This window comes from Tinamus guttatus, unplaced genomic scaffold (genome assembly GCF_059628265.1).
Source record: "Tinamus guttatus ecotype Peru unplaced genomic scaffold, ASM5962826v1 Tinamus_guttatus_pri_ptg000314l, whole genome shotgun sequence".
Classification (NCBI taxonomy): domain Eukaryota; kingdom Metazoa; phylum Chordata; class Aves; order Tinamiformes; family Tinamidae; genus Tinamus; species Tinamus guttatus.
This window is the reverse complement of record NW_028288848.1, coordinates 9,362,384-9,390,297: the sequence shown is the minus strand read 5'-3', so window position 1 is coordinate 9,390,297 and position 27,914 is coordinate 9,362,384. Positions and strand designations below refer to the sequence as shown.

Below are 27,914 nucleotides of genomic sequence, written 5' to 3'. Positions count from 1 at the left end.
CTGAGCAGTATTGGCTTTGAAGCTTTTTGCCTTCAGTTCTGCCTGTATTTGCACAAAAGTCTTTTAGTTTCTCCTAGTACTGTCTGGGCAGCCAAAATGAGGCAACTGGTTTGAGAACGGGGAAAGAAAAAAAAGGAAAAGCAAGCCTCTTAACTTGTTTCTAGATCCAATAACACTTGAATTTGCGTTCTCTTGTTGCTTGCTAAAATACTAAAAATGTTCTCTTGAGGAGTAGTTACTCTTCAAGTTCAGTTTCAGTTACTTCTGAAAGTTTCTTGGTAGTGTGAAGGCTGAGACTCCTCATTTAAACTGCTCAGATTCCTCAGAAACTGACAATTGCCATCATCAGCAGATTGTGTTTTCCTCCAGTTCCAGATAAGTGGTCTGACTCGTAGAAATAAGGGCTCAAATTAGTAAAAGCTGTTCTGTGATTGAGTGTTGGTGGCAATACTATACTAACTTAGGAAGCTTCTCAGCAGGTGATTGCTTGTGTTTTTAAATGAGCATGAGTTGTAAATGATGTCTGATCTCTAATGTTGATATCATCCTGGGTGGCACTGTTCTATCAAAATTATTTGTTGAAAGAGCAGCTCCTTCATGTTATGTCAAAATGTATGCCTGTTTTCAGTACAGCAGAAAACACACTTGGTGTGCAAAATGTGCTTAAGTAGTTCTACGATCTGGTGCATCTTATACTAAATGTTACGTCCTTGTAGTGTTTTTTGTCTAGTTTACAAACTGTCTAAAATTTGATCTCTTTTGTTTGTTTTTTTTTCTAATAGACTGACTTGCATAGAATTCTTTCATTTAAAAGATATTCTTTGTTTTAAACCGAGAGAAGACTAGAGGGAAACCATGTTGCCCTCTGTGTTTGGAAGCTTCGCTGTTGTAGCAGCCCAGTCAGGCAAACTGTTCTGCTGCAGCAGATCTGGGTTAGGAGGCTGCTGTTTCCAGCAGCTCGTTCCCATCTCCTGTGCTGTTGGCTGGGGCTGTTTTGCAGTCTGGTGAAATGATCCATGCTAACTGTCCTTGTTCACTCCACTGGACTGGATGGGAAACTGGTCAGGTGAGTCAGGGCAGAAGCAAGTGACTGCAAACAGCAGCTTCTCCGCTGCTGCAGGGAGGCATAGGGAGGAGTCCCTTCCAGAGATAACCTTTCACCTCATCTTGGAGTGTAGTGGATTACTTAAAATGCTCAAATATTCAAAATAAAAGTTTCTTTTTTCAGGTTAGTACTAGGGATAATAGCTGATCCTGGAATGTCAAATTAAGCCAGTCAAAAATAGTGCTAATGTTTTTTAACTGAAAAGAATTATTCTTGCTATCTTTTTGTTCTACCTCTTTGTTTCTCTTAGCATGTGAAGTGGGAGCCCTCAAGTAAATCGGAGGCATGTGCAGCAGAGTGGCATGGCAAGGAAAAATTCAAGACTGTGGTCACTTGTTTCCGATATGTTTTGGCCATGGTCAGAGCATTAAGTGGCTTCTCCCAAGACACCTCTCACTGCCCTGTCTTCCTGAGTAGGAGTCATACTACAGTGATGGACAGGCTCAGTTCTTAGGGGTTTTGGTCTTAAGTAGCACTGTTCTGTGTTATTTGGATCACTTGGGTGACCCCAGTGAGTTACTGTTGGGTAATGAGAATCAGCTGGTAAGTGAGCTGCCCTTCTGGCTTGTTTAAAGCTGGAGATCAAAATCTCTAGCTTTAAATATCTAGTCTAAAGATGAAACCGCACCGATGATGTGACTTTTCATAATGCTTAGGCTATATCCTTACATTGCTTCTGCTGGTATCTTGGTTAGATCATCCTGTGGACATGCTGAAAGACTTTTCACTTTCTTTATCCAAGTCAGAAAATGAGGGGCACAATTTTTAACAGGTGAAGGAAATATGCTGGTAGTAATGTAGATAAGAGACTTGGATGAGAAAAACTGGAATGAAAAAGCAGATACTAATAATTTATTTGCATTATAGCTCTGGAGAAAGTAGGCAAAAGTTCCCAGACCTAGATCTTGCAGGAGTCACTAACTAGTCATTTACTCAAACAGTGTTCTTTTTCATAGATTTAAGAGGCATAATGACTTGATACAAAGAAGAAAAAGCATTCATGTTATCAAAAATAAAGAACTTCTCTGAATATTCTTCATATCCTGTTCACTAAGAATGATCTGTTTTACCAAGTTGTGCTGACATGACCACTTTCTGGCTTTGTTGTATGTATAATGGCTATAATTGCAACTTAAGTAAATATTAACTCCAAAGTAAAACCAGCTATAGTAAACATTAAAAACAAAACTCCAGCTATTTCTCTGTAGTTCCCAACTTCTTTAATAACTGTGTGTATAAAATTTTATTAAAATTGTATTTTTTTTCTATTCATAAAAATGTCTCTGTTTCTCTGCAATCTCTCTATTCCTAATGCTGTTATTGTTTCCTTGGCAGGTTAGTAGTTAGCTTTTTGGCTAATTTTAGCTTTTACTACTTAAGGAGATGGCACTGCAGTGATATAATATTTAATATTAAAATGGTGACATTTGAGGTTCTGTTGGAAGTGCAGATTCCGCCATAGCAGATTAAATCTATATCACACTAGTCTTGTTATCTTCCTCCTTCTAAAAGCTTAGTGCTGTAGGTGTAATCTGCATCAGTTTAAACTACCCCAAATCCTAATTTCTCTGTTCTCCTTGGTATGCAGTGTAATACTTTATATTGGTGCTGGAAAACCTATTCTAATAGGATTTTTTTCTGAAGTTGTTTCTTAGGCGAGAGTGGTAGTTTGCTTTAAGCCAAGCATCTGAAATAGACACTTTAACATATTGTTGATGTTGTCAGGCTGTTTAGCTAAAAAGTGTTTTATAGACTCTTTCATTTAACCTGAAAGCCTTTCCTCCTGGCATCTCAGAAGGCCCCTTTCCTTCCTTGTTTTGTTCTGCTTGTCTTGTCACAGAGCTTCTTTAAGACTCAAAATGTAGTAGTGTGACAAAGCAAATGGGACCGCTCTTCTCCTGGATGGCCTGTGACCAAAGGGGGAATTTTTAAATGGAAAAGAGCCAGAAAAAGGTCACTAATCCCAGCTTTCCTATAAGGAAGTAGCTTTCTGAGGCTGTTAACTTTTTTCTGACTGATAACCAACCATTGGGATATTTTGTCTTAATTGTCTAAGAATGAAAAGGAATTTAAGGTTATTTTTGTCAGATGCTTCAGATGTACAGCTCTTTCTTGCTTTCTTTTATCCATTTTTGGTCTGGTTAGTTGAACAGCTAGGAAAAAACTTGGAATAGTAGATAGTCATTACTTCAAATATCTTAATAGTGATGACTGGAGTGTGCTTCCTAAAGGAGTGACACTTACCTAGTCAGTGCCTGATCTCTCTAATGCTGCAGCCAGGTAGCTGGGCTGAGCTCTCTGCTGCTGGCCTGGTAACAGGGTGAGGGGTGGATGAGTGGTTTTGAATTGAATTAGTAACAATAAAAAAGGCTTCATTAGCTTTGCTCTTAGGTGTGTTTGTTTATTTTTTAGAACTTCCGGCAGCTAAACACCACGCCTTGTGTTCTTGTAAAGTCATATCCTCCTGTCTTACCTCCAGACTGAAAATAATCTTTGTAGCCTGTGGGAAGAAGAAACCTGGGTTTCTTCTCCTGCTCCGCCACCAGATTTTTCCCAGCTCCCTAAAGGAGCTGATGCTCCTTTAGCTAAGAACAATTCCCCGCCCCCCCAATGTGCTCCCAAGAGTTTCTGCTATCAGGTAGCATAATAAAAATCTGCTGCCTTGTATCTGGGGGAGTTCTGCTGACCTAAGCAACCTGGCTGAAGGTCTGTTGTAGGAATAGGCCAACTAAGTGAATGGCTAGAGCAGAAGTAAAAGAGAACAGATGTGAGATGGAGACAACACCAACAAAACCTCTCTAGCCTTTCTGCCTCCACTGAAACCACAGCAAAACAGACTTGCTGCTGCTCTGCCATCATTGAGGACTTGTGTGGTTACTGAGGAAAATTACTGCTATGGGAAAAAGGTAATGTACTCATGTCCGCCTTGTGCTGCAAGGGCATCAAATCTCATCACTGAGGCCAGCTCTACTCCAGGTCCTGGTTCCAGCAAAGCTTAGTTCTGAGTTACTTCAGTTGTCTAATGCCACTTTTAGGGCAGGATCCTTGTCAGTCTTACTGCTGTTTCCATGTTGGGTACTGTTCCTCAAATTCTGTAGGTAGCTGGGTAGTAAGGAGAGGAGTTTCTTCTTCACTTGCTAAAATATCAAGTTGTCAGGCAGAACTGGGAAGAGTCAAACTCTTGTGTATTGATATCAACCGTATGACAGCTCCTGCATTTTGTAGTGCTCGTGCAATTTATCTTTGAATATGGTTAACTTTATCATGAGTTGCTAACCCCAGCACATGCCAGATATATTAACTAGTTACTGTAACTTGCAGCACTTGAGCAGCATAACTGGATATTACACAATGTGCTAATTGGCAGGTGCCCAGTCTGGGAACTGAAGGTGGAAAAATATTAACTAAGGTTTAATCCAAGTTGGCTCAAATAGAACATTGAAACTGCGGGGGCAATTTTCAAAATAAAATTCCACCCTGTGTTTGAACTCAGAACTGAGACTGACAAAGGCTGTAAATCTTTCTGGTCTGTCTTGAGTTTGTTCCTCATCTGGGACATTTGGGCTGCAGTATGATGGTTGATAAATAATGCTGATAACTTCTCTTTGACTGGAAGTGAGTCACTGATGGAACAGTTGTTCTTTCATGAGACATCTCAAACTGATTTAAGAGCTAGCTGTTATTGGGAAGCAGGAGGAATGCCTCTCTCATTGCTCTTGGTGCTTGCTCCATCTCTTGAGCAGCTGCAGGATAAACCCGGATGTTTTGCTTCTGGATTAGTGATTTGAATGGGTTTGCAATATTTGGGTATTCCCAGAATCAATGCAGCAGAGGGAGTGTGTTTCTGGTACAAGGAAGAGAAATGCACTTCCCTTACCCATAACTGTGTTGTTAAAGCTCTGCCAACATGTATTTTATTTATTCCTCTAGCACTGCTTTGTTCCAAGTCTGTTGCAGCTTACCTGCTTGTGGCTTCGCATGGTCAAGACTTCTATCCTTGCAAGAAGCAGGATAACATTTTTAGCTTGAGTGATAGTGCTGCACTTGGAGCTCTGTGACCTAGGATTTTGGGTTGGATTCTACAGATAAAATGCTCTTGGTGGCTGCTGAAGTTTGGCTATGCTGTTTTGTATAGTGTTTAAGTAGCAGTTGAATTGCCTGGTGAAGTATGAAGGTGATAATAGCTTGGCACAAAGTTTGGTTTTACAAATTTATTCTTAAAAGTAGGCATGAAACTAATGCCTTCAGTCAAAATGGGCTGATGCTATTCTACATTATTGAAACTCGTAACTTAGAATTAGTGTAAAATTGTAATTTTTAATCAGTGTGTTGCTATGTTGTAAATCCTCATGTTAAGTTTTTTTAAAGCTAAACCTGAAAACACTTGCATGTTTATTTATGAACACTGTGTACAGAATAAGACCAAAATCTGAGAATAAATGATTAGTGGAAAAGTATGAATTAGGCAATGATTACTCTTGATGTTTTTCTGTTCATATAACTTTTCTCGCATTATTGATTATATCTGGAAAACCTGAATATCTGGGCATGTGTAGGTGAGAAAGTAGCTTTTTGGTAATGACTGTAATTCAAGTAGGAAATGAGGGACAAGCAATGACAAACTATCAGTTGATCTGAAAACTGAGTGTTGTTCATGTGTATGTCCTGAACATCTACTGTAGTTTTTTGAATGCATGAGTCCCCACAAATTTTGTACTCTGTAGAAACAGTTTAAACCACTTTATATGAATAAAATCTTATTTCTGTTGCTCTGAAAGCTTTTAAGTGTCAAGCAAAAAGGTCTTGTTTCCTTTTAATGATTCATTGTTTATGCTTAGAGTTGAGCTACATGTGTTTCTCTATACAAATTATGAAAAGTCTATTCAAAAGCCTGGAAACTAATTGTCTATAATCAGGCAATGTTTTTCTGCTATTCCATTTTGTTGCACATGAAACCTAGAATGGACAAAACTTGCATATGAAGAACAAGGTTCTGGTGTGCTTTTTAAAGCAGCTTATGCATTTTATACCTGCTAAAGCACAGTCATATTAATCTTACTGTATTATAAAGCAATTTTTATATAGTGATGAAGGAATAGGAAATTGCAGGCCTGCAGGGGGTTTCAGAGTTTGCATCCAGTGCTCTGGAAGTGCAGGTTTAAGGCAAAATGGTGTGTGTGTGTTGCTTTTTGTTTGTTTTGCTATGCCAGTAAAAATAAACCTTTAACAATTTATGGGTTAGAGCCTTTCTAAGTCCTCCTGATTTACACAGTTCTCTAGGATAGCAGTTTTGGGTACATAAGTAGTTTTCTTGTCAGTTGTTTTTTAGCTAGCAGAACTTTCAAGCATATACTGCTTTTGTGTGCTTGGGAAATCTTTTTGTAAGAAAAAGCTTAAATAGGGAGGAAAGATCTTTCTAATCAGGTGTTGCTTCTTGGTATCGCTTTGACAAACAGTGCTGCCTTATTTTTCCGTTTCAGACTCTTTAGGGTCTTGCCTGAGGTTTCAGAGCTTGTTCAGCTCTTACGCTGCTTTATTGTAGGAGATTCCAAATCAGTTTCTTCCAGGTTTGGCTTTAGTTGGTCCTTCCTCTTTTTTGCTTATTTTTGCCTCTCTTGCTCATTTTTAACCCTGTTTTTTAACTTCAGCTTTTGCTAGTACTTTAGCGTGTCTGGTTTGCACTCATGGCAACCTACTATGTACTGCTGGGGATATTGCACTTGAAGTTGGTGTTAGTTTTTTGTTGGTTTTGTAGTTTTTGAGTTTTTTCACTATTTCCTTCCTTTTGCAGGTCTTAAGGATGAGCACAATGAGGAGAAATGAGTATTGATTGAAAATGAGGTTATGCAAGTGAAAGATAAACAATCTTTTAACAACAAAGATTTTTTTTTCTAAAAATACTTCTAATACTCTGGCAAAACTTAACAGGTCACTTGATGGAACTGCTTTATTTGTAGATTAATGAGTAAACATTTCGAACAAGGTCAGAGCTACCCTGCAAGGGAAATAAACCTTTATTCTGAAAGCAAGATGATTTTTCTCTAATTTAAGCATAGGGTTAATATGTATTTTTTTCCCTTGGATAACCGCTATCTCTAAGTATTTTGCTTGGAAAAGTTCATGTTTTTTTGTGCTGAGTGCCAGGCTCCAAGCTTAGCATTCAAGAGTGCGTGATAGTAGTTGCCTGCTGGTTTTATTGTGTAACACGATGCAGCGTATTTGGGGTTAAGTTTCTCTCTGTATTAAAGTGAACTGTAAGGAAACATGCTTGACTGATGGAGTGTAGCAGTAGTATTGCTAACATGTTTTATGCTCTCTTCTGAGACCGTGCCCTTGTTTCAGTAGATGATCCTGCTCGATTCTGCTAGTTCTCAGTATTGCAGGGTTAACAGGCTTGAGAAAGGGAGGCTTATTTTAAAATGCTTCATGCTGATAACCATTTTAAATAGCTTAGGTGCAAACTTGGATCTTCGTTGACTGCTTGAAATTGGTGCCTAGATAAGTAATAGCTCTGTAAGGAGCAGAACCAGTGAACTTTCGTTTCAAGGTGCAGTTTTATTAACGTGAGCCTCAATATTTCCTAAGAAATAGGATCATGCTGCAACCTCCCCTTCAGTGGGAGTGGCAAAATGCCTCCCAGGATACCTGTATGCTTTGGTATCTTATTTTTGGTAACTGATTTGGTGCAATTATCTTTGAGGTTGCTGTTCCCTTGTTAAATTTTATTGAAACAGCTTTGTCAGATTCTCTGGCCAAACAGTTACTTTTTTTTTTCCTAGGCAATTGCATTAAATGTACTCTAACAATGTAGAGTAAGCTATACATGCAAGAACTGTGTTTATGTGTACATATTACTATAGTGGTATATCTCAGCAACATCAGAAACAAACAATCATAAGAGCAATTTGAGAAGCAAAAGCAGTGGCTAGGCTAGCAATTATACTACTAGAACTTCATCTTAATGCTGTGGAAATGGCCAGCAACTTGGAATTGTTTTTTGAAATAGTGGCACTCATGCAGCAGTGCAAAGCTGGGATATTTGGAGCGATATTGTTAAATAAGCAAGAAAACTGCCACTTCTTGCTACTATGACTTTATTAGCTGATTTATCATGAAAGCCAGTAGGTTTTTAGTAATGCAAGCAGTGCTAGCAATAGGTTTCATGGCGTGTGATAGTGGCTTATTCCTGTGACTTAATGTTGTTCCTTTTCATGCACGTCAATCCACCTATGCCTTCTAGTGTGATTATGGAGAGCTAGTGGGAAAAATGTGCAACTTTTTTACGGGACTTCTGTAAACGAAAGTTTTAATTTGGCGAATGAGTTTAGTATCCCCCCTCTGATAAGTCCTTGTAACAGAAAGCATTATGAAGTGAGCTCTAATGATCAGTTATTTCTAAGAAACTGAAGTTTTCAAGTGGATATTAATCCTAAGTACTAAATTAGCTAATTTCTAGGTTCCTTTTCCCAGGATCAGTGAAATTTATGAATATTCTCAGTAGTGACATTGTATGTATCAAATCCAGTATATTTCCTGCATTTCAGTGAATGTACTTTGTAAGCAGACACAGATGCTGTTAATTAAAAGGCCATGGCTCTTGTAAGGCTTTATTGTTGTCAGTGACACATTAGAAAAGGTGGTGCTGCATTAACTGCCAAAACAGCTTGCTGAAATAGTGTCCTTCCATCCTAATTATGGAAAGCTTATTTGTAAACCTTCCATAATTTTCTTGGATTAGAATTCCTACATGAAGTTTATCCTTGTGATTGATAACAAAACCTGACCTGATTTCCTACTTTCAGAAGAAACAAACTTGAATAAATATTTACCACTAAACAAGAGTGAAAATATATCTTTTTGTCTTGCATGTTCCTAAAAGCAAATAAGCTCGTGTTTATTTCACTATGCTAAAGAATTTTTTTAAGAGGATTAATTTCTGAAAGGCTTGTGTTAACGTTGTGATTGTAAAAAAAGAAAAAGCTCTGAAGAGCCTTGGGCATACTAGGTATGCTGTTTAGCTTTTGTACAGAAATGTAACTTAAAGCATGTTCTGTATGTTTATGCTGTTCTTCCTTTTTAATCTACCAGCCTTTTGGTTTAATCACGAAGCAGCTCTGGCAGGGCACCCAGTTGCATTTGGGCTCAGCCGTGTGTATTGCAGCTTCCCCAGGTGCTACCAGCAGTGAGGCCAGGTGATGCTGGCATGTGCAGAGCCCAGGTGGCTATTGCAGTGCGTGTAGGCAGGACACAGGAGCTATTTTATATTTCCCTTAATGTTTCTTCTTGCATACCTGTTTCTGAAAACCTATTTCCAGTAAGTTCAAATTCAGCCACTGCAGTAGTTCAGACTTGAGGGCAAGGCTGTAGTAAAGTATGAGCAGCTGTAGTGATTTGCAGTGATCATGTGAAAGAGGCATTTGCATCCAGGCTAAATCTACTAATTGCTCACTAAAAAGTTGGGTTTTATCCTGCTGTGAATTAATTTCTTAAATTAAATTGAACTTAACTTAAAAATACCTTAGAACTCTTGTCTGAGTGTTGGTTTCCTCCCCCGGTGTGTCAACTTCAGGCACTTCTGAACAAGCAAAAGATCTTCAACTTAGTTCACTAAGTCAAAACTGCTATTAGAGGCTTGAAAGAGCAGGGATGTATACTAGAAAGCGTTAAATAAACAGGAAAAAAAAAGAACTTTCTTCCTGCCCCCTTACACACACAAAATGAAAATACACGTGATCTCAGTACTAGCAAAAGCTCTAAGAAGCTGTGGAATTGCTAACCGAACAGTTAGGACCGCAGTGCATTTCTAAACCCTTTCTTTTCCTCTTGCATGCAGTGTAGGGCACTATGAAAACTGTCCTGCACTTGTGAAACGAGGGTCTGTCCTCTATATTAGCATGCTTTTCCATCTTGTACGGGTTATTTTATTATTCATATGGCTGGAGCTGTTCATCCACTAAGGTCATACAGCCTGGGTTGGGATGATTGAGGAAAGTGTCTTTTAGAGTCCTTGTGTGGTGGCTCTCTGATCAGTCCTGCCCCCTTGCTGCTGTGTGGGTGCCCAGGTGCTTGTACTGCATTGTGTGTAGCAGGTGGCCACAGGTCAGGTCTCCTCAGAGAGCCTTGAATGGGGGGAGATGGAGAGCGTAACCAGTGCTTCCTAGAACACCTGCTGTTCCTAATGGCAATAGCTTGATTCTGTTAATAGCAGGTACCTGTACAGCACACAGTTCTCAATATGCCCCTGTGCAGTTGCTGGGTTGGGACAACAGTTAGGAGGGCAACCTCAGCTGCTCCCTCAGAAACATAAGGTTGGACTTGAGGCACTAGTGACTTCTAGGTGGGTGTTCAGGAAGTTCCCCAGGGACTGTCTCTTTAATCAGATGTGCATAAAATCCTGTAGCCTTTGTCTGCATATAGCAGCCACCACCTTGAAAGTGGTCTGAATTATACCATATTGTTAATGGCAGTAGTGTGTGCAACATGATGGCCTCAGGTGCATTCAGCCAGGTCCTGGTCTTCAGAGTTTGTCAGTTCTTGTGGCTTCTCCAGGACTGTAGTCTTGGGCCTGTAGGTTCCTGAGGACTTTCACATGTTACCTCTCAGTATGTTTTTTCTCTCCAGTTTGCTCTTCTCTGGTAGCTGTGTATTTTGCTACACACACAAGTGTAGAGCCTATTCAGGCAAGGTTGCACAGAAGGGGCTTTTATCACAGAGGCATTTGTAAGACATTGTGGGAACTGAAAAGATAAGGTTTGTCTTTGAAAATTGTACTGTGTTTTACAGACACTGACTGTTCCTAATTATAAAGCCCTACTTCATGATTTGAAACCTTGACAGTGCTGGAATTTGAGTGGCTGAACACTTTTCAGGCAGATTACAGTTGTTGGAGCATGCTGCTTCTATCTGGGTAAAGCCAGAAGGTAATTGCTATGCACAGATATGAATACAGACCACCTGAGAAGGAAGTGTACTTCAGAATAAAGAAAATGCTTTAAGTGAAGAATTTGGGAGCTTCCTCCTGGACGACTAAAGTGTTATGAGTGTGAAAGTACAAAGTTAGCATGTTAGTACAATGATTCTGAAGGAATGCTCCATGAAGTAATGCTGAAGTCTGGTAGCTTATGTGAGTCTCTGCAGGGGGTTCTAGTGTTCTGTATGCTCCGTGTGAGCATGGAAGCATCCTAAGCCTACAGGCTACTTCTACCTGATCCCTGCACTTATACCTAAATTTCTGGATAGTAACTTTCTAGTAGTCAAAATAAATGTATTATTTTCAAAGCATTGATACATAATATGCTCTGTGGGAACTTTTGGTCCAGGTCAAGTAGTACAGCCGTGCATCTAGACAAATGGTTGCTGATGTGACCTCGTGATGGTTGGCTTTCGAAGAAATAATTGAGCAATGCAGTCATCTGCCTGAGCAAGTGTAATTGCCTTAGGCACTGGCAAAGGGTGTCTGCTAAACTGAGCTCTGTTTTCCAGTCTGTGTTATGAAACTTGTCAAAAATGCTAGTGAAAATAGCAGTTTTTTGATTTTTATTTTATAAGCCTTTTCAGGTCTATACCTTTTTCAGGTTCCAGATATCTCCACGATAAGATATACTAAAATAAATGCCAAACAAAAGTGTTTAAGAGCTGCTGAATGTCACTAACGTATTAAAGAAAGTGTCTGATATTATTAAATGAATTTTGATGTTAAACACAGTTAAGTGGCTTAGAAGTCAGAGGTAAAATGGAATGCTAAGAATGAATGTATTGACATCAAAGCACATGGAATGAATGCTACCTCAAATTAACCTTTTTATGAGTGAGGGAGAACTAGGTAAAATATGTATTTTGCTGAGCAGTGAATATTTACAGTGGTGCACTTGATGTAAACGTAAATAGGTTGGAGTAACACTGTTTATATGCTTATAATTAAAACCAAACAGAGCAACACTTCTCTCTTTTCAGAAACTTTTTCACTAAAAGGACAAAGGAACTCAAACCTGCTGTCCAAAGTGCTCCTGGTTGGAAGCTGTTTGGAAAAGTCCCACCCAGGGAAAATCTGCAGAAGGATTCCAAACTAATCCAGCAGGTGAGTAAACATTACATGATTCTAGGTATAAAACTTCAGAAAGTGAATGCATAGATATTACAAATCTCTGCTGCAGGAATCTCTGTCTCTCCATAGAGAGCCTGGGAGGGCTCTTTGGGCTTTTGTCTAAAGAATAGAAGCTTCCAAGGAGAGGGATTTTGAGCTTGTGTGGTTATCTAGTACAATCTTCAGTACATTCAGTGCTTATGAAAAAAAGTTGATACTTGTACAAAAAGTGTTTAAACAGTTTGGATGAAAAAGATGATTTTTGTCATATTTTAACATGGTGTGATGTGATCTTTGGTTAAGTGATTGTGAGATGTTTTAGTCTTTAATTTTGAGATTTTTGGATTTGGTCTTGTCTGTTTGTGGAATAAAACCATATTTATACTTCTCTAAACTTTCATTCAGAAAACATTTGTTGCACTAAACCATTCTTTTATGTTCTAGTCTTATAAAACCATTGTGTGCTTGTTGTTTGTTGTTTTCTTTAGAGCTAACTCATCTTCCTGAAGTCCTTATTTTTTGGCTTGTGACAAACTGCTAAGAATTATGGAACATAATCACATTTCATTTAGATTTTTGGTCTTATTTCAGGTATAATTCCAAGTATAATTACACCTGAAAATAGTTATAATGCTCTAAGTTGAAATTGCTTCTGGAGTTACTACTCATGTATCATAGAAAAGTAATTATGTTTTTCTTCACCTGATAAGTTGTGCTACTTTATCAAGTCTGTACGCTCATTTCTGTAGAATATGTCTTTAATGTGCCAACATATCATTAATAAAGCTGCATAGCCTTCCAAGATGAATAACTGATGAACTTAGCTATGTTAATGTATCATTAACTTGTGAAGTTGAAACACATGCTGGCATAAGGAATGTTTGCCTTGTGTAAGTCCTTGAGTCCCTTGAGAGTTGTTGTGTCTGTGTCTCCTTGCAGCTGCTCATTAGCTGATGTATTTGTTAGGTGCAAAAGGCTATGGATGAAGCTGAGCTCAGTCAATTGTCTAGAAAGAGCTTTACGGCAAAGGGGGCCTGTTGGGAGCTACTAAAGTGAAAAAATGATCTTTTTGATGGGCTTCCATGTAATGGGACACATCATAAAGTGAAATGTTGTAGGAAAGTAAGAAAACTCTGTGAGATTATAGCAAGTGCTACTGACTCTGAAGTAAACTAATCTTTTTCAATACACTTTCAGATACAATTTTCCTTTATTTAAATGCTTTTGCGGGAGTGTTCTTAGTTTATTTGCTGGTGAATGCTGTTGGCTCTGTGTTGTGAAAACACAGATGTCTCTTTGCTCCTGAGGAATGGAGTGTATGCACATCACTTAAAATTATCTGCTTCCCTTTTCCTAGTAATGAAAGTGTTTGTTCCAGAGACAAATCATAATCTGTGAAAATATTTTTATTGTTTTCTCCTGTTGTCTCTGATCATTTTCCTTTTAAAAATGTAGTGTTCCTGTTTTTAACAGTGGCAGAAAAAGTGACAGAAAAGAGAATATATTAAAACTGCATGTTTCCATGTTTCTTTAAACATTGTTGAATTTGTACTAGCCATTAGTTATATGCCCTGTGCTGGACTGGCTGTCAAATCAGGGTTACTTTTTCATTTTTATAATCTGAGTAATATGTGAATTATAATTAGTTAATAATAGCTTCTGATTTAGGTAAGGCATACATCACTACATGTTCTAAGATATACAGTTATCAAAGGGGGATTCAGATTGACTGCATACTCTGAACAGAATCTAAAAATATTAGATTTTTTCCCTTAAATTTGGAGAGGTGATGCAACATCTCCAAATTTGTTTGGAGATGTTTTCTTGCATACATTTTTTTTTTTTAATTTACGGTTCCTCATGCATATGTCTTTTTAAAGAAGTGAATAGTTTCTTTTCTTCACTGTTCAAATTGGCTAATCTAGCAATGGATTAGAATAACTTCAAGTGTGTTACAATTTTCCACAAATCCTCAATAATGAATCTCTACTTTAGAAAGGTTGACTAGAGTCCTCAAACTAAAAATCCTTGCTGAGCAGGAGATTCAACTAAAAGTGAGTTTAGGCAAGATTGCAATCGTAAGTCATTTAAGATATAGATATAAATATTAAGACTAACTACTTCTATTCACAACTACCTGTGATTCTTACAGAATATATTGTATCCTACATGGAAGATCTCTACAAACTTCCACATTGTATCTGTAAATCTGAAGTTGAATGAGGAAAATGACCAAATCTTGTCTTTTTTCCATCTCATCTGTGGCTGGTGATGGCTACTAACCCATCTGCTGTGTGGAAGGAGGTTCTGAGTTTAGTTCAGCTAGAACAGACTTAAGCTGCAGACAAGCCACCTCTGAACGTGTTGGCAGCAGTTCACCATAAGCAATAAATGTTGCTGCTCCCGAACAGGTGCGGTGTGTGTCTCCATGGTTGAACATGCTGATGCCCATGGGCAGCTCTGGAGAGTGCACATGCACCTGGTATTGTCAGCATCCCTCAAATAAAGGATGAGGTCTTGTAAGAAGCCCTTTTGCAGGAAAACTAAATTGCGACATCTCTAGAGGTCCCTTCCAAGCTCAACCATTCTGTAATTCCATGAAACTCAATAATAGGAGTCTTGGTGAAGAGTGGTGTCCTAGTCAAAGTTTTCTGGCAATACTGCAAACTTTAAAGGGCTCACCTGTTAATAGATTAGCAAAAGATGCATATCCTACTATATGAATAGATCCATATAGTCAGAGGGACTTTGCATTCTGTGTTAAGATTAAACTAACCAACATAAAGATTTTTGGGTTTGCTATGTGATATTTTGGAATTAGTATGCTGTTATTACTTTAACACATCCTGCTCAGGGCTCTTGTAAAAGGATTTACCTAGTTTCCCCCCTCTGGGGAGAGGGCAGGTAAAACAAGGTCAGTTTGATCTGAATCCAAATATTTTAGTTTGGTTCCATTTACTGAAATATCTCTTTTGAATAACTCACCGTACAGAGTTATTACAGAGGCACAGAATCCTCACTTTTGCGTGCTTTTTGTTACTCCCCCTTTATGGATTAGGCTCACTAGCCTTCCTCCTCCAGTTTAGGCCACGCTACTGCCAGTCACAGTTGTATGGAAGTGGTTTGTCTTAGTCCTGCTTGGTAATCCAGTATAAACACCTTGAACTGTAGCCTATGGAAGATATTATAGAAGTGAAACATAGTTTAAACACAAGATTCTTGGGGAAATAAGTTTCCTACCATAAAATAAGTTTTAGCTTGCCTGAGGAAGACACCAAAAAATCAGTACTAAGACCTCTGTTTAAAATTTTTTGAAGCAGTAGAGTTCTTCCAGCTTTTGAAAAACTTAAACTATTGTGTTCAGTGCTGCTATTTGGTAAATGATGTACCTCATTAAGTATTGTGAATTTTAAATTTCCCTATTTCCATCCTTGCTCCTGCAGTCCCTTTTGTTACCCCTCTGCTCTAGTGAGGGTGACACAGTACATCAATTTCATTTTAATGAAAATAAATATTTGTTGCTCCCAGGCAGCTGCTCTTTCAACTAGACAGAGCTGTATTTGTCTCTACAAAGAAGTCCAGTGTTTAATTTGAGATGCTGCTCTAGATACTTCTTAGACAATAGTGGGTCCTGCCTTCAGAGAAAATCTAATGAATATCACCTTATACTATTTCTTTGGGAGCTTTTAGGCATTTTTGGAGGAAGACCAACTCTTCTTTGGCAGAGGGCTGCGCAGGGATGGCCCCTGCAGAGGATGCCAGGCTGCTGTGCAGCTGCGCTGCGCTCGGTGCGCTCAGTGTGGGCTGCTCTAGTTGCTCAAACTGGGTCAGAGGCTGCGAGTCCTCGGCAGCTGCAGCCCCCAGCTGCCGGCGCGCGCTGGAGCTGGAGCTGCCTGAGCAGGATGTGGTTGAGGCCAACTCTTTTGCTGGACATCTCCCTCCTCTGGGCTTCCTTCCTTCACTTTTTAAAGGGAAAATAGCAACTCCTTAAGATTTTAAATGTCAAATGCACTTGATGGTTTCAGGAAGTGCCTTTTTTCATCAGCTGCAACTAATAAAGCTGGCTGTTATAAAAAAAAAAAGTAAGGTATCATTAATGCTGTCTGGTAAATTCAGCAGCCTAAGTAATTTTATGTGCAGACTGAAATGAGCTATTTTAATGCAGAAGCATTTAAAGTTGAAACTGTTTTGTAGGATTGTGTGTAATACTTCGGTACATATTGATTAAAGTGCAAGATCTGTTTTGAGATGGAAATTCCATTTCATCTTTGTGCTTAAAAGAGGTTTTTAAAGACTGATACTCAAGACTGACTTTGATCATAGATTGGGTTTAGCTCTTGCTTTTGTTAAAGCAGATTTGAATCTCTTTAGCTTTTTAGAAAACATTTTTTCTAAAATATGCTCAAATTAAAGTGAATTTGGTAAATATTTCACTTTTGCCTTACAAATACATATTTCAACATTTTTGAGTTTACTGTGTTGAGTACTGCCAGTGGGAGCTAACAGAACTGAAATATGAAATGCTATTTCCCTCCTTGCCCCTCTGCTGCCCCTTCCCCCCCACACACCAAAAAAAAAAAAAAAAAAGGCAGCAAGAAGTTTGCTGTGACTTTGAATTTCTTATTTCAAAGTGGAATAAAAAACATTTTTCAAAAGCTGTCATCTATGGAATAGAAAGCGTTAGAGATGGGTTAGATGATTGGGTCATGTCTTCCAACTAACACCTGAAAACATTCTTGAAAAAGATGCTGTACCTGAAGACTAATTAACTCTTCCAGGATTATCACTCATGTGCTTATCTAAGATGCCATACCTGAGGGCTAATAAACTCTTACAGTATTTTCACTCATGTGTATCTCTGGTCTAAAATCTTATGGTGAAATGGCATTCACTGAATCAGCAGAACTCCCATGGCCTCCCAGGGACAGGAGTTGCCTGAGATTCTTCTTTGGAGGAACAGACACATTTTTGAATCAATTTTCATACAGCTTGGACCTTCCAACTTGGAGTATTAACTTTTCCCTCAAGTCTTTGTGATTTCAACTTAACTGGGTCTAATGCTCTTCCTTAATGCTTAGAAAGTGTGTAGGACCTGACTGTCAATAAATCTGAGCATTGAATATTGCTGGAAGAGATGGGTAAAAGCAATGCTGGCAGCTTTTTTGTGAAGGAGTGGCACTGGGGCAGATTCTTACCTAGATAGAGGTCACACTGGCTCATCTTGCCTCGTCCTACTGTAAAGGAGAGACATGGATTTTGTCTGTATTGTACATATGGATGAAAACCCATTGGTAATGTTCCTTTGAAATCGACAGGCATGTATGAGTAGTAGGTCTTGCAAGGGGCATGTAGCATTTGAATAATAGCTTATTTACTAGAAACATTGGGAAGGCTATGTAGTTTCACTTTTTGCAGATGTGGTAGCTGTCAGGTCCTTTATGAATTTCTAAAGTCTTTCCTGTGGAAGCTGGAATCTGCAGAACTGTGTCTGTCAGTAAAATGTTATGCCACAGGTAGAATGAAAATGTTTTGCTTCAAACTATATCAAAGACATTTCCCAACACTTCAGGTTTTTGCTGTTGTCTCTAAAATTGTCTTGTCTCTAAAATGGTAATGAAACTGCTAGGACCGCAGTGGGAAAAAATACCCCTTTCTTTGTATATGGGACCTAAAATATTGTGGTGTAACAGAAGAATCTGTTCAGGAGGGCTGAATCTAGTTCTTCTGGAATTGATGCAGCAAGAAGGTTGCCTTCTAGGTGGTAATAATGCTGCTTTTCATGTACTCTGTGTGTGTGTGGTGTTTTTTCCCCCCCACCCCTTTTTTCTCTGAACTATAAGATCATGTTGATACTAAATTTAAAGGTAGTTTATCAGCTTCCTCAAGCTGTACTGCTGTACAAATGAGAAAATAGTATAACAAGGGAGGAATTTAACATACATTTTTCCACTTTGGAAACGTATGGTACAAGATGTTTATAGATGTGCTCAGAAATAATATGAAAATCGTAATAAAGGACTTTTATTTTCTCTTTCCTTTCATGTGCATTAAAAATCTCTAGTGTAATGTTTAAAATGGCTTTTTCTTTGCCAGCCTTCTTAACCTTGAATTTTGCCCTAGAAAATAAGGGTCTATGTAGAGATTGGGTATATCTGTCATTTTTAAGTGAATAATTCAAATACTTATTAATATATCTTAGTTCTTACCAGCTCCACATGAATGTTAGTGTTTGTCTTCCTGCCAATGTTTTCCAAGTTCTGTCTTGTAGAGTGTGTGTGTGTGTGTGTTTTCCTTATTTTCAAGATAAAAGCTAACTAGTTTATGGGTGGTAATACAGTTGGGACTGAAATGCAGTCTGCAACGAGTTGAAGGAAAGCGGGATGTTCACTAATTTTCAGAGAAAACAAAACCTTGGGAATGTCTGTATATAGATCATGTTTTGTTCTTTCCCACTAACAGTGTACCTGCCAAGGTAGTGTTAGTGTAATACATGTAACTGTTTTGCTTGGTGTGAGCTAGAGAAGGACATTCTGGTGAGCATAATCTGACATTCACTTGCCAAAGGTGCTATGATGGAGGAGGAGGAGGTCTACCGTTGGATGCAGGTATTTAGAAAATGTAAAGCTTCAATAGAAATGGAGAAATAATCCGATAGGAATCTATGCCTAAGTTGCACAAGTATGAAGTTTCGTTTTTATTAGTTTGGGGGCTGATGAAGGAGAAACAGCTGCATATTTCAAACATAGAGTATAAGTATTCTTCATGTAAATTTAAATTATTTTGCATGCTGCTATATTTTAATGGTCTCTTTCTTCAATTACTAAGGTTTTGCTTCTGTTTTTCTCATTAGGATGACAGTTCTGGCAGTCTTGCGTCAATATCTGCTCTCAGTCTGTTAAGCACAGGGGTATGGAATTTAATATTTTTCTAGTTGCATTCAATGCCATGCATGGGACTGTATAGCACTCATTAAAAATAGAACATCACATTTTCATAGTAGCATGAATATTTTATGGCACTAACTATCAACTCATTAGATACCATTAGTTCAAAAAAGAAATAACCTTGCACATGAATCTCACTAACAACTTGAAAAGTGGTAGCGTTGTTTATTAATATTGGTTGTTCTTGAATAGCAGGAGACGAAGTAAATTCCTGTCAAGTTCTACCCATTTTTGCTGTGCCCCTGGTAAAAATTGTTAAAATGCTAAAATTGATAGTGTTTTTGAACACTGTGTTGGTCTGGAAAATTGATATTTTGGAATCTTTTATTCCCTATTACCAGGTCGCATAAGCTGTTAATGTTGGTGCTTCAGAGCTCCAGATGCTTTTAATCACACTATTTAAATATGAAATTGGAAACCTAGTGAAGTGTAACTATTAACTTCCATGTTATATGCAATTATACTTCCCTTATGCTGTAGCTTGTACACTTCTGAAACTGGTTGTGTGTGCTTGTTCTTTTGAATTTTGAATAATGTCCATCCTTGGTGATTAAACAGGAGTAGAGCAACTCTATCATCTTGTTAGAACTTACTCTCCTTTTGTGAAATAAAGGAGTATAAGTAGCTGTTGAAATGATGCCTGTTGTTCATGTTACTTGGTATGATCACTCTTCTCTTTTGTGTTGGATCAAGGAGCCAGTGGCTTCATGCTTTTTTGTAAGCAACAAGACATGAAACTTGCACCCCTTGTGGGAGAGCCAGTTGAAGGGAGAAGTCAGCAACTGCAAGTGGCTAATGTTCCTTGGAAAGCTGGGAGATTCACCTAGGAACTTCCTCAGAGTCTGTTTGGGGTTTAATACTTAGGACTTGTTCTTTCCTACTGTTCTAAGATTAGTATTTTCCCCTTCCTATATCACATTATTAGGGAAAAGTTCCCCTCTTCCTATATTACATGTTACTTTGTGTCTGTCTTGGTGGCCTTTTGAGCAGACATGTAGTTTTTGACGTCCAGAATTTTTCAGTAAAGTCTTTTTGCTATAAGCACTTTTTACTTTAGACGGGAAAAGTTTTAAAAACTTCAGCAGAATATTCACCTAAATATTCACCAAGTTGTTTCCTCAGCAAAACTTGCAACTGGTGGAATAAACTTGTCGTAGTGTCAGGATTTTGTGGAGAGTTGAACCATGTTAAAAGAAACAGTAGAACAAGGGATCAGTGCGCTGTTTAGATTGTTAATATTGTTTGATATCTACTTTAGCAAAATAAAATAAGTTAGTTCATGGTGTTGCCTAACATTGTCCATTTTTTCTAGTATACTTAAAATATTATTGAGTCTGTAATTTTAATAGGTATAGTTGGCACTTGTCAGTCCCTTGGCAGTGTCTGTGATTCAAGGATGCATGTCACTCCATTCTAGGAATTCAGCTTTTGTGGTTTGGTCCAGGTTAAATCAAAACTTAACCCAGCAAGATGCATGTTCATTTTATTATTTATTATTAGTGTTGTGAAATGTACTGCTTTTCCTTTAAAGCAGTATGAGTTATTGACACTGAAGATTAAAGTTTGTCTTCAAAATTTGAACCATTATTTCCACATCTAGAGAAATACCTTATCTGACCAGTGAGCCTTGCCCCACTGGAGTCAGGGGAAGCAGCATCTTTCCCTCCGTGCGGGTTTGCCCGGGTCCTGTTGGAAGGAGCTGTGGGCAGGACACACGGCAGAGCTGCGGGCAGCTCTGCGGCCTTCCTGCGCGGCTTCCACAGCGGATGGAGTCCAGCGCTGTGGGCTATATCCGAACCGGCTGCGACTGGTCTGGCTGGCGCACCCCGTCCTTTGGAGGCAGGAAGAGACGCTTGATTCTGGGGTGTTATAAAAACCTCTAGTCTTTTGCCTCTGTGTTGGTAGAAATAGAGGTTGATAGCTGGTAATGAACGCTTAAAGGAAGATTCAAGTTCTGTATGGTAAGAGTAGCCACCATAATTCCTAATTTTACGTAATGATGCTCAGAACAGCAGTGTGTGCATCACTGGAACTGCCTGTGACCTCTTGACTCTACATGTGAGGAAGTGATCTGTCAAACATGAGTGATTACAGATAAAGTCTATTGGTTTAAGCTGAGGTTAATTTCTTTCCTGTATTTGGATGTGTAGTGGACTTTGCTGACTTTTGAAACTTACTTCACCTCAACAGACAAGTCAAAACTCAGCTATTGAATGGGTCTTGGAGTCTGCAGTCCAAGCTGGAGGCTGTTTTATCTGCTGGGATGTTCCCTGCAACTTCAGCTGTTGTCATGTGCCTTAAATGGAATTTTCTTTAAAGAAAGAGTATTATCTTGCCTCTTGTAAAATTAAATTCTGTGTCAGCTCAAGCTTTCATCTGGTGTTGAGAATTGATTCTATATCAAAAGCATGGTAAGGTTATTGGAGTTGCTGAACACAGTAACACAAATGTGTGGGGAGAGGTACCAGACATTAATGTGCGTTTTAGTTGACCAAACTGGTGGGTTCTTTGCATGCTGGATGGCTTCAAATAAATTTTAGAAAACAGACTTCTTGGGCAAGAATCATTTCCTTTAGGTAAGCCATGATACAATACATGGCGTCTTGGGAAAATATGCAGCCAGGACAGTTTCTGAACTTGGAGCGGTTTTGGTCCTTTCTTTGACTCTTTCTGGTATTGCTAATAGGCTCCGCTCTTTCCTTGCACGTATGCTTTATTGTTTCTTGGCAGAGGGCAACAGGTGAGGAAGGAACTGCCTGTAAAGTCTGCCTATTTCCAAAAATGCTGTTCAGTCATTCACAGTTCAGCCTTTCATAGAAACCCCTACGAAGAACTCTTTTCCTCATTGCTTTAGAAGTAGTGTATTAGTTCTTATAATACATGATAGTCAGAGGCATCAGTGCCATGCAGATGTGTTGCTTGTACTAAAGTGAGTGATGTCAGTTCTAACATCCTCCTTTTGGTACTTTTTATTTATTTGCATGCAAATTGGGTGGTAGGCATGTTGAAAAGGCTGGGTGTCATCTGCACTTTCTCATTTCTGACTCCTGAATGAGGTTGATTTGTGACTTCTGTTGCAAAGTGCTGGAAAAGTGTAAAGTCACTCCAAACCTCCGCTTGATGTTAGATGCCATCGCTACTGTGCTCTGATGTGGGCCTGTTTTTCAGTACTGGAGGCCAGATAACTGATCTGTGGGAGCTGTTGCAGGACATTTTCCTAACTGAGATAGCACTAGGGTAGACTGAAGAATGAAGTGTGTAGGAGATGCATCTATATCTAAGGTTTTTGGTGGGATGGAATAACTTTAGGCTTTAAATGTGTGTATATACTCAATGGATTTAGGGCCTTTGGATTTTTATGCTGCTGTAAATTGCAACAAAACCCCATATTGTGTTAAATGATGCTGGATGTGTTTTGTTTTCAAAGTAACTTGGATAAATTATCATTCAGGAGAGGAATATGTACTAGGAGATTTGCCTTGCCTATTGTTCTTGGCTAGGACACTTAAATAAACTAAGTTCTGTATATTTCTGAACAGTTGACTAACTCTCAAATCATTGCGTTTATGAAGAATTAGTTTGTGTGAATGTGTATTAATGATGATAGCACATGCCACTACCGCTCTTGCACATTTTCTTTACAAGGTGCATGTTTGTGCTTTTTCTGCAGATAGGGAAGAAACAAGACTTTTCTTTTAGCAATTATGAGTTAGAGCGGGTTTGGCTCTGCTTAAGAACAGAGATTTTGGAACATTGGAAGTATGTTATTAAAGTACCTTGAATTTGCTCTCTTAAAGATGACTTTTCAGCTGTTAAGATACTGTTTTTGAATTCTAGTATGTGAAAGAATATTGCAGGAAAGTAGTATTTAGTCTTCATGTGTAAAGACAAGCCTCGAATGAATTGGGATTGCAAATAAGTTGAATATATTCTCACATATAACCTTTCAAAAGTTGCTAAACTGCAAGAATGCATTTTCCAGCAAGTTGGCAGTAGACAGAGCCTGAATAAGAGAACACTTAATATCTGAGGTTTTCATCTGGCTCTGGCCAGCCTTTTTCCTAAAGACATTCTCATATTTCTGTTTTATTGGGTTACTCAATGGAAAAAGGAATGGTATTTCTTCCCCGGTATTGTCTCTGTATTGAGAGCTCTTAAGTGTTCCTTTCCAAACAGACTGCATGTGAGAAACAAATGAGGCAAAAGAGATTGGTAATAATAAATGTATACATATGCAGGCACTCAGTACAGGATATGTATGCTAGATGATAAAGGTTTGATGGCCTTACTGAAGTCATCAAGCGTGAACACATGGAAAGAAAGCATGATTAGTGCACCCCCACCATCACAGGTAATTACTCAAATATAATTGCTCATAATTAATATTAGAAGTATACTTATGCAGATTTTATAAATGTAACTGATCTTTGAGTGCTCGGTGTTAATGTTGAACTGGAATGGATAAAAGATTAAGCTGATGCATGAAGCTACTTTCTCATTCATCTTTACTTAGTCCTGAAAAGCTGTATTGTCTTGCTATAAGTAACTTTAACTTGAAATGTTAGTTCCATGCCATCTTAAATGATTTCTCTAGCACTTTTAAAATACTTTTAAAATATATATGTTCTCTGATTAGAAGAGAAGCTGAAAGTTTATGTTTAATTTTTGTCAATCTTGTTTAGGAATATGAAGCGCGGACAGGAAGAATGTGTAAACCTCCACCCTCATCAACAAGGCGTAAAAATATAGAATTTGAACCACTTTCGACTACTGCTCTAATTCTGGAGGATCGACCAGCGTAAGTATAATCCTACTGTGGAGTAGGAGAGGACAGTTAATTGTTGGATTATGCTTATGATGAGCTAATCTTCAGGTTTCTTCTTCAAAAGTAACATTTGATTATTCTATCCAATGTGATAGTCTAAACAAATACCTCCAGAAGGGTTTACAACTACTTAGTCTATATAATAAAATCATTTACTGAGGCCTGCCCTATGACAGTGTCACAGGCACTCTTAATCAGGAGAATTTTTTGAAAACTTTTTTGGATTTCTTCCCTGTGCTTTCCCTGCCGCCTGAGTGTGCACTCCCCTCTCTTTCCCCAGTTCTGAAAACTTTAATTTCCTAGACCAGTAGGGAAGTCCCAAGACTAACAGTTGTTCCATAAGCAAAGCTGGAGAGTGTTCTACCAGAAGAGACATTTTAAGTAGTAGGTAAGTAGTGGCAGGGAGTGGGTGGAATTGCTTTTAAAACACCAAAAATATAAAATTGAACAGTCAGCATTTGTGATCAGACGGTATCTGACAACTACAATTAAATGATCTGTTGGGTCCAAGATGATGAATTCAGTGAAACTGTTTCCTTGGCTTAAAAGGGCTAGCTAATCTCTAGAGGTCCCTTGAAACTCCAGATATTCTGCAATTCTGTAATTTTTGGTCTGTATTTTTATTACTCTTGCCTTCAGTAATTTGAAGGAAAGAGGAGATCCTCCTGGCTAGGAACATATGCTTATGTGGAAAGCAAGTAGAGCCAACGCTTTTGGATTGCACCTTGAGAAAATTTGGATTACACTATTAAGCATTTGCTCTGAATTTCAATGAGAACATGAAAAACAGAATATTCCTTAGAGATTCTCTAGCTTATTCAGTGCTAAAACAGCTGTCTTGAAGGGAGGGACATACAGGCTGCTATAAGACTTCATAAATGTGTTGTTTCCCTTACTGTGGTTGACAGTAAGATATGGAGTTAACTGCCTTGCTGATACTACCCTATTCTTTCAAATTTTTTCAATTTGAAAAATCAAATTTACCAGAAATAGGCTTTTAAAAAATGCGACACTGCCACTTGTTGCAGATTGGAGCACCATCCTAAGTGCATAATGTGTTGCTGTATCATATGATCTTTGAAAATAAATTCCAGTCTCATTCTGACAGAAATAGATTAAGAAAATTATCTTTTCTACTTGCATAAAAGGAGATGGGGAACTTCATTTTTCTTGCATATCAAAACTACAAAAACTCTTATATTTATTTTGAATCAAAGTAGGCTGGAGTTTGGGTAAGAGGCTGAGACCCAAAGTTGTGGTACTGTTTTGTTTTGGAGTGAGTACACTGGGATAAAAGAAAGTGTGTGTTTGACACGTAGGTTATAGAGAAGAAGAAAAAAACGAACTTCCTTACTTTCAGCTCTAGACATAAACTGGGTCTATCCTTCTTGAATAAACTATCTTCTCTTTTGGCAATTTAAATGGAAAATGGAAAATATGCAGTCATAAATTTCATAAGAGAAATGAGGCATAGATATGCTGGAATATTTAATGATTTAAGTATGGATATGCCTAAGTGTGGTGGCACTGTATTGGAAGAAATAAATGGCATGTCTCACTTTGTTGAGCCTGGTTTCTGTAATATATCAAAGACAATAATTTTGATAGAAATTCTTACTTTATGAAGGGTTTTTCTAGAGACTCTTTGAAGACTATGGTTTTTATTTCACAGTTCTCACCTCTTGCCCTCGAGGCTGATTTAGTAAAGTTAGTCTTGTAGTTCAGGTAACTTTTCTAACAAATCTTGATAACTGTTTTTGCTTCAGTAGATACCCTTTATAGGTGCAGATGTGCATGGAAGTGAAAGTTGCTTGTGGCCTGTAGAGATGACCCTGGTAATATACTGGGTCTCATAACTGAAACTCTGAAATATCATATCTATAGTGTTGTTTTTTTAATGATATAGAAAGTTCTGGGTAACCACAGATGTCATTACAGATATTCAATAAATTTAGTAATTTCAGAGACTAGGGACTGAGTGTGAGCAAAATCTTCTGCTTTCTGTACACATAAATTGAAAGGATAATTAGAATTTTGGGAGATCTTGCATGTGCCAATATGTGTGTCTTCCGTGTGTGTGTATGGGGACTTGGCTTTTTTGGACAGAGTTCTAGTTTCTTGTACCTCTCCTGCTTTAGAGAGAAACCATAGGAGAACAAATTAACTGAAGCAATATTGGCTAGTTCTATTAAAAAAAAAAAAAAAAAAAAAGGCAGTTTTCTATCACTGTTACAGAAAGACCTGTAATGTTATGTCTCTAGAGCTTATCTTGGAGAGGACTAAGTAAAAACCTATTTTGAAATGGTTCAGGATATCATTTGTGTATTGAATTCAGGAACAACTTGTTTTCAGAAATCTTCCTGCCAAATCTGTGGAGGAGGCTTTACGCCACAGACAAGAATATGATGAAATGGTGGCAGAGGCAAAAAAACGAGGTACGTTAACTACCAAAAATCACTATAACTTCTTAAAAATAATTTTGACTTATCTAGTCTTTATGTTAAAGATAACCTTGCTTGATATTTACAGCTCACTAGCATATGATGCACACAGTATAAAACCAGAACTCCATCATTGGGTTGTTTCTTTGCTGTTTCTATGACTGTAATTAGATTCAGAAGTCAGTTTAACTTATGTATATTTTAAATGCAAACTTAGTTTTCTTTTTATTAAACTTGTGTAATGTGATCAGCTGGAAACATTCAAAATGCTCAGACTTTTTCCTTAGTGGACTTGCTGCAGCTGCTGCTGGAAGTATAGTAAAGTTGACTGCTTAAAGATTCTTCTTTTCCCTAGGAAATTGTAATAAAGTTCAACATGAAGACAGTGGAATATTTTTCCTGGCCATCTGTACCTATGCAAACTTCCCTACTCCCACTAGTTCTAGTCTTTAATTAGACACAGCTGTAGCGTTTTATACTGTGTCAGTCTTTGACTAGTTTGTTAAAATGTGACTTATAAGGACTTCTATAAGGGTCTGTTGCACTTCTAGTATTCAGGGAATGATCTGTTTTAATAGTCTATGCTCACTCTTAAGTTCCAGTTTCTGATAAATTGATCTATTGGTAGCTGAAAGAACTGATCTTATTCTAGCATTTAAAGCTCCAAATTTTTAAGATAGCAGAACACATTGCTTGAATGCTTTTATTTGAAGCATTATATGTTTCTCTTATAAGAAGAATTGAGTTAAATATTATACTTAAGAGCAGTGCAAAGTGCATGTGTAATATTACAAATTTGTGTTTTTAGAGAGTGGACTAACTCAGTATTTTCTTACCAAGTAGGTCTACCCACTGGCGACTAACTCTCTATTTGACCATTGAAGCAAAATACAAACAGGGCATATCTATCCCTTTTCAAAGTAGGGCATGCAATAACCACCGTTTTCCCCTTTTTTTTTTTTTTTTTTTTTTTTAAACTTTGGTTTTCTGCAGAATTGATTCGGTATTTGCCTGCAGTCAACAGAAAATAGCTCTCTCAACTGTGATTTAACCTTGATCTTTCAGGTGATAATTTATCAGATAAATAATTCAACTGCTAGATACAGTAACACAGGATTTTGTGTGTTATATTTAACAGAAATTAAAGAAGCACATAAAAGGAAAAAAATAATGAGAGAGCGTTTCAAGCAAGAAGAGAATATTGCTAGTGCTATGGTGATTTGGGTTAATGAAATACTACCTAACTGGGAAGGCATGTAAGTGAAGTTCTGTTATGTAAATGAGGTACATATGGCATGTATTTCTCTTCTGCAAACAGAAGAGCCACATACCTTGCTTGCCTTTTTCATTTTCTTCTGTCAAGAAGTCTGTTGCTGTAATATAATACATTAAAGCAACATGATTTTTTTTGATCTTTTATTTTTATTTTAATTGTTTTTGTGTGTATGGGTGCCAGGTCTTCCTCTGCCAGAGGATTTTAGCATAACCAGAGATTCCTGAATTTTGATTTGGAAAA

At 38.0% G+C, this 27,914-nt stretch overlaps 1 protein-coding gene across 3 annotated transcripts in view; it reads left to right on the top strand.

Moving 5' to 3' along the window:
• TBC1D12 (TBC1 domain family member 12) overlaps positions 1-27,914 on the top strand; it is a 39,644-nt gene that overhangs the window by 2,875 nt on the left and 8,855 nt on the right. The window contains exons 2-6 of one of the 3 annotated variants that reach the window (XM_088528729.1): positions 12,059-12,182; positions 19,039-19,095; positions 23,815-23,930; positions 26,310-26,392; positions 27,537-27,654. In XM_088528729.1, coding sequence (XP_088384855.1) covers positions 12,059-12,182; positions 19,039-19,095; positions 23,815-23,930; positions 26,310-26,392; positions 27,537-27,654 — 498 coding nt within the window. Of the gene's footprint in view, positions 1-12,058; positions 12,183-19,038; positions 19,096-23,814; positions 23,931-26,292; positions 26,393-27,536; positions 27,655-27,914 lie in introns of those variants that run through there. The other 2 variants (XM_088528730.1, XM_088528731.1) reach the window with 2 other exon arrangements.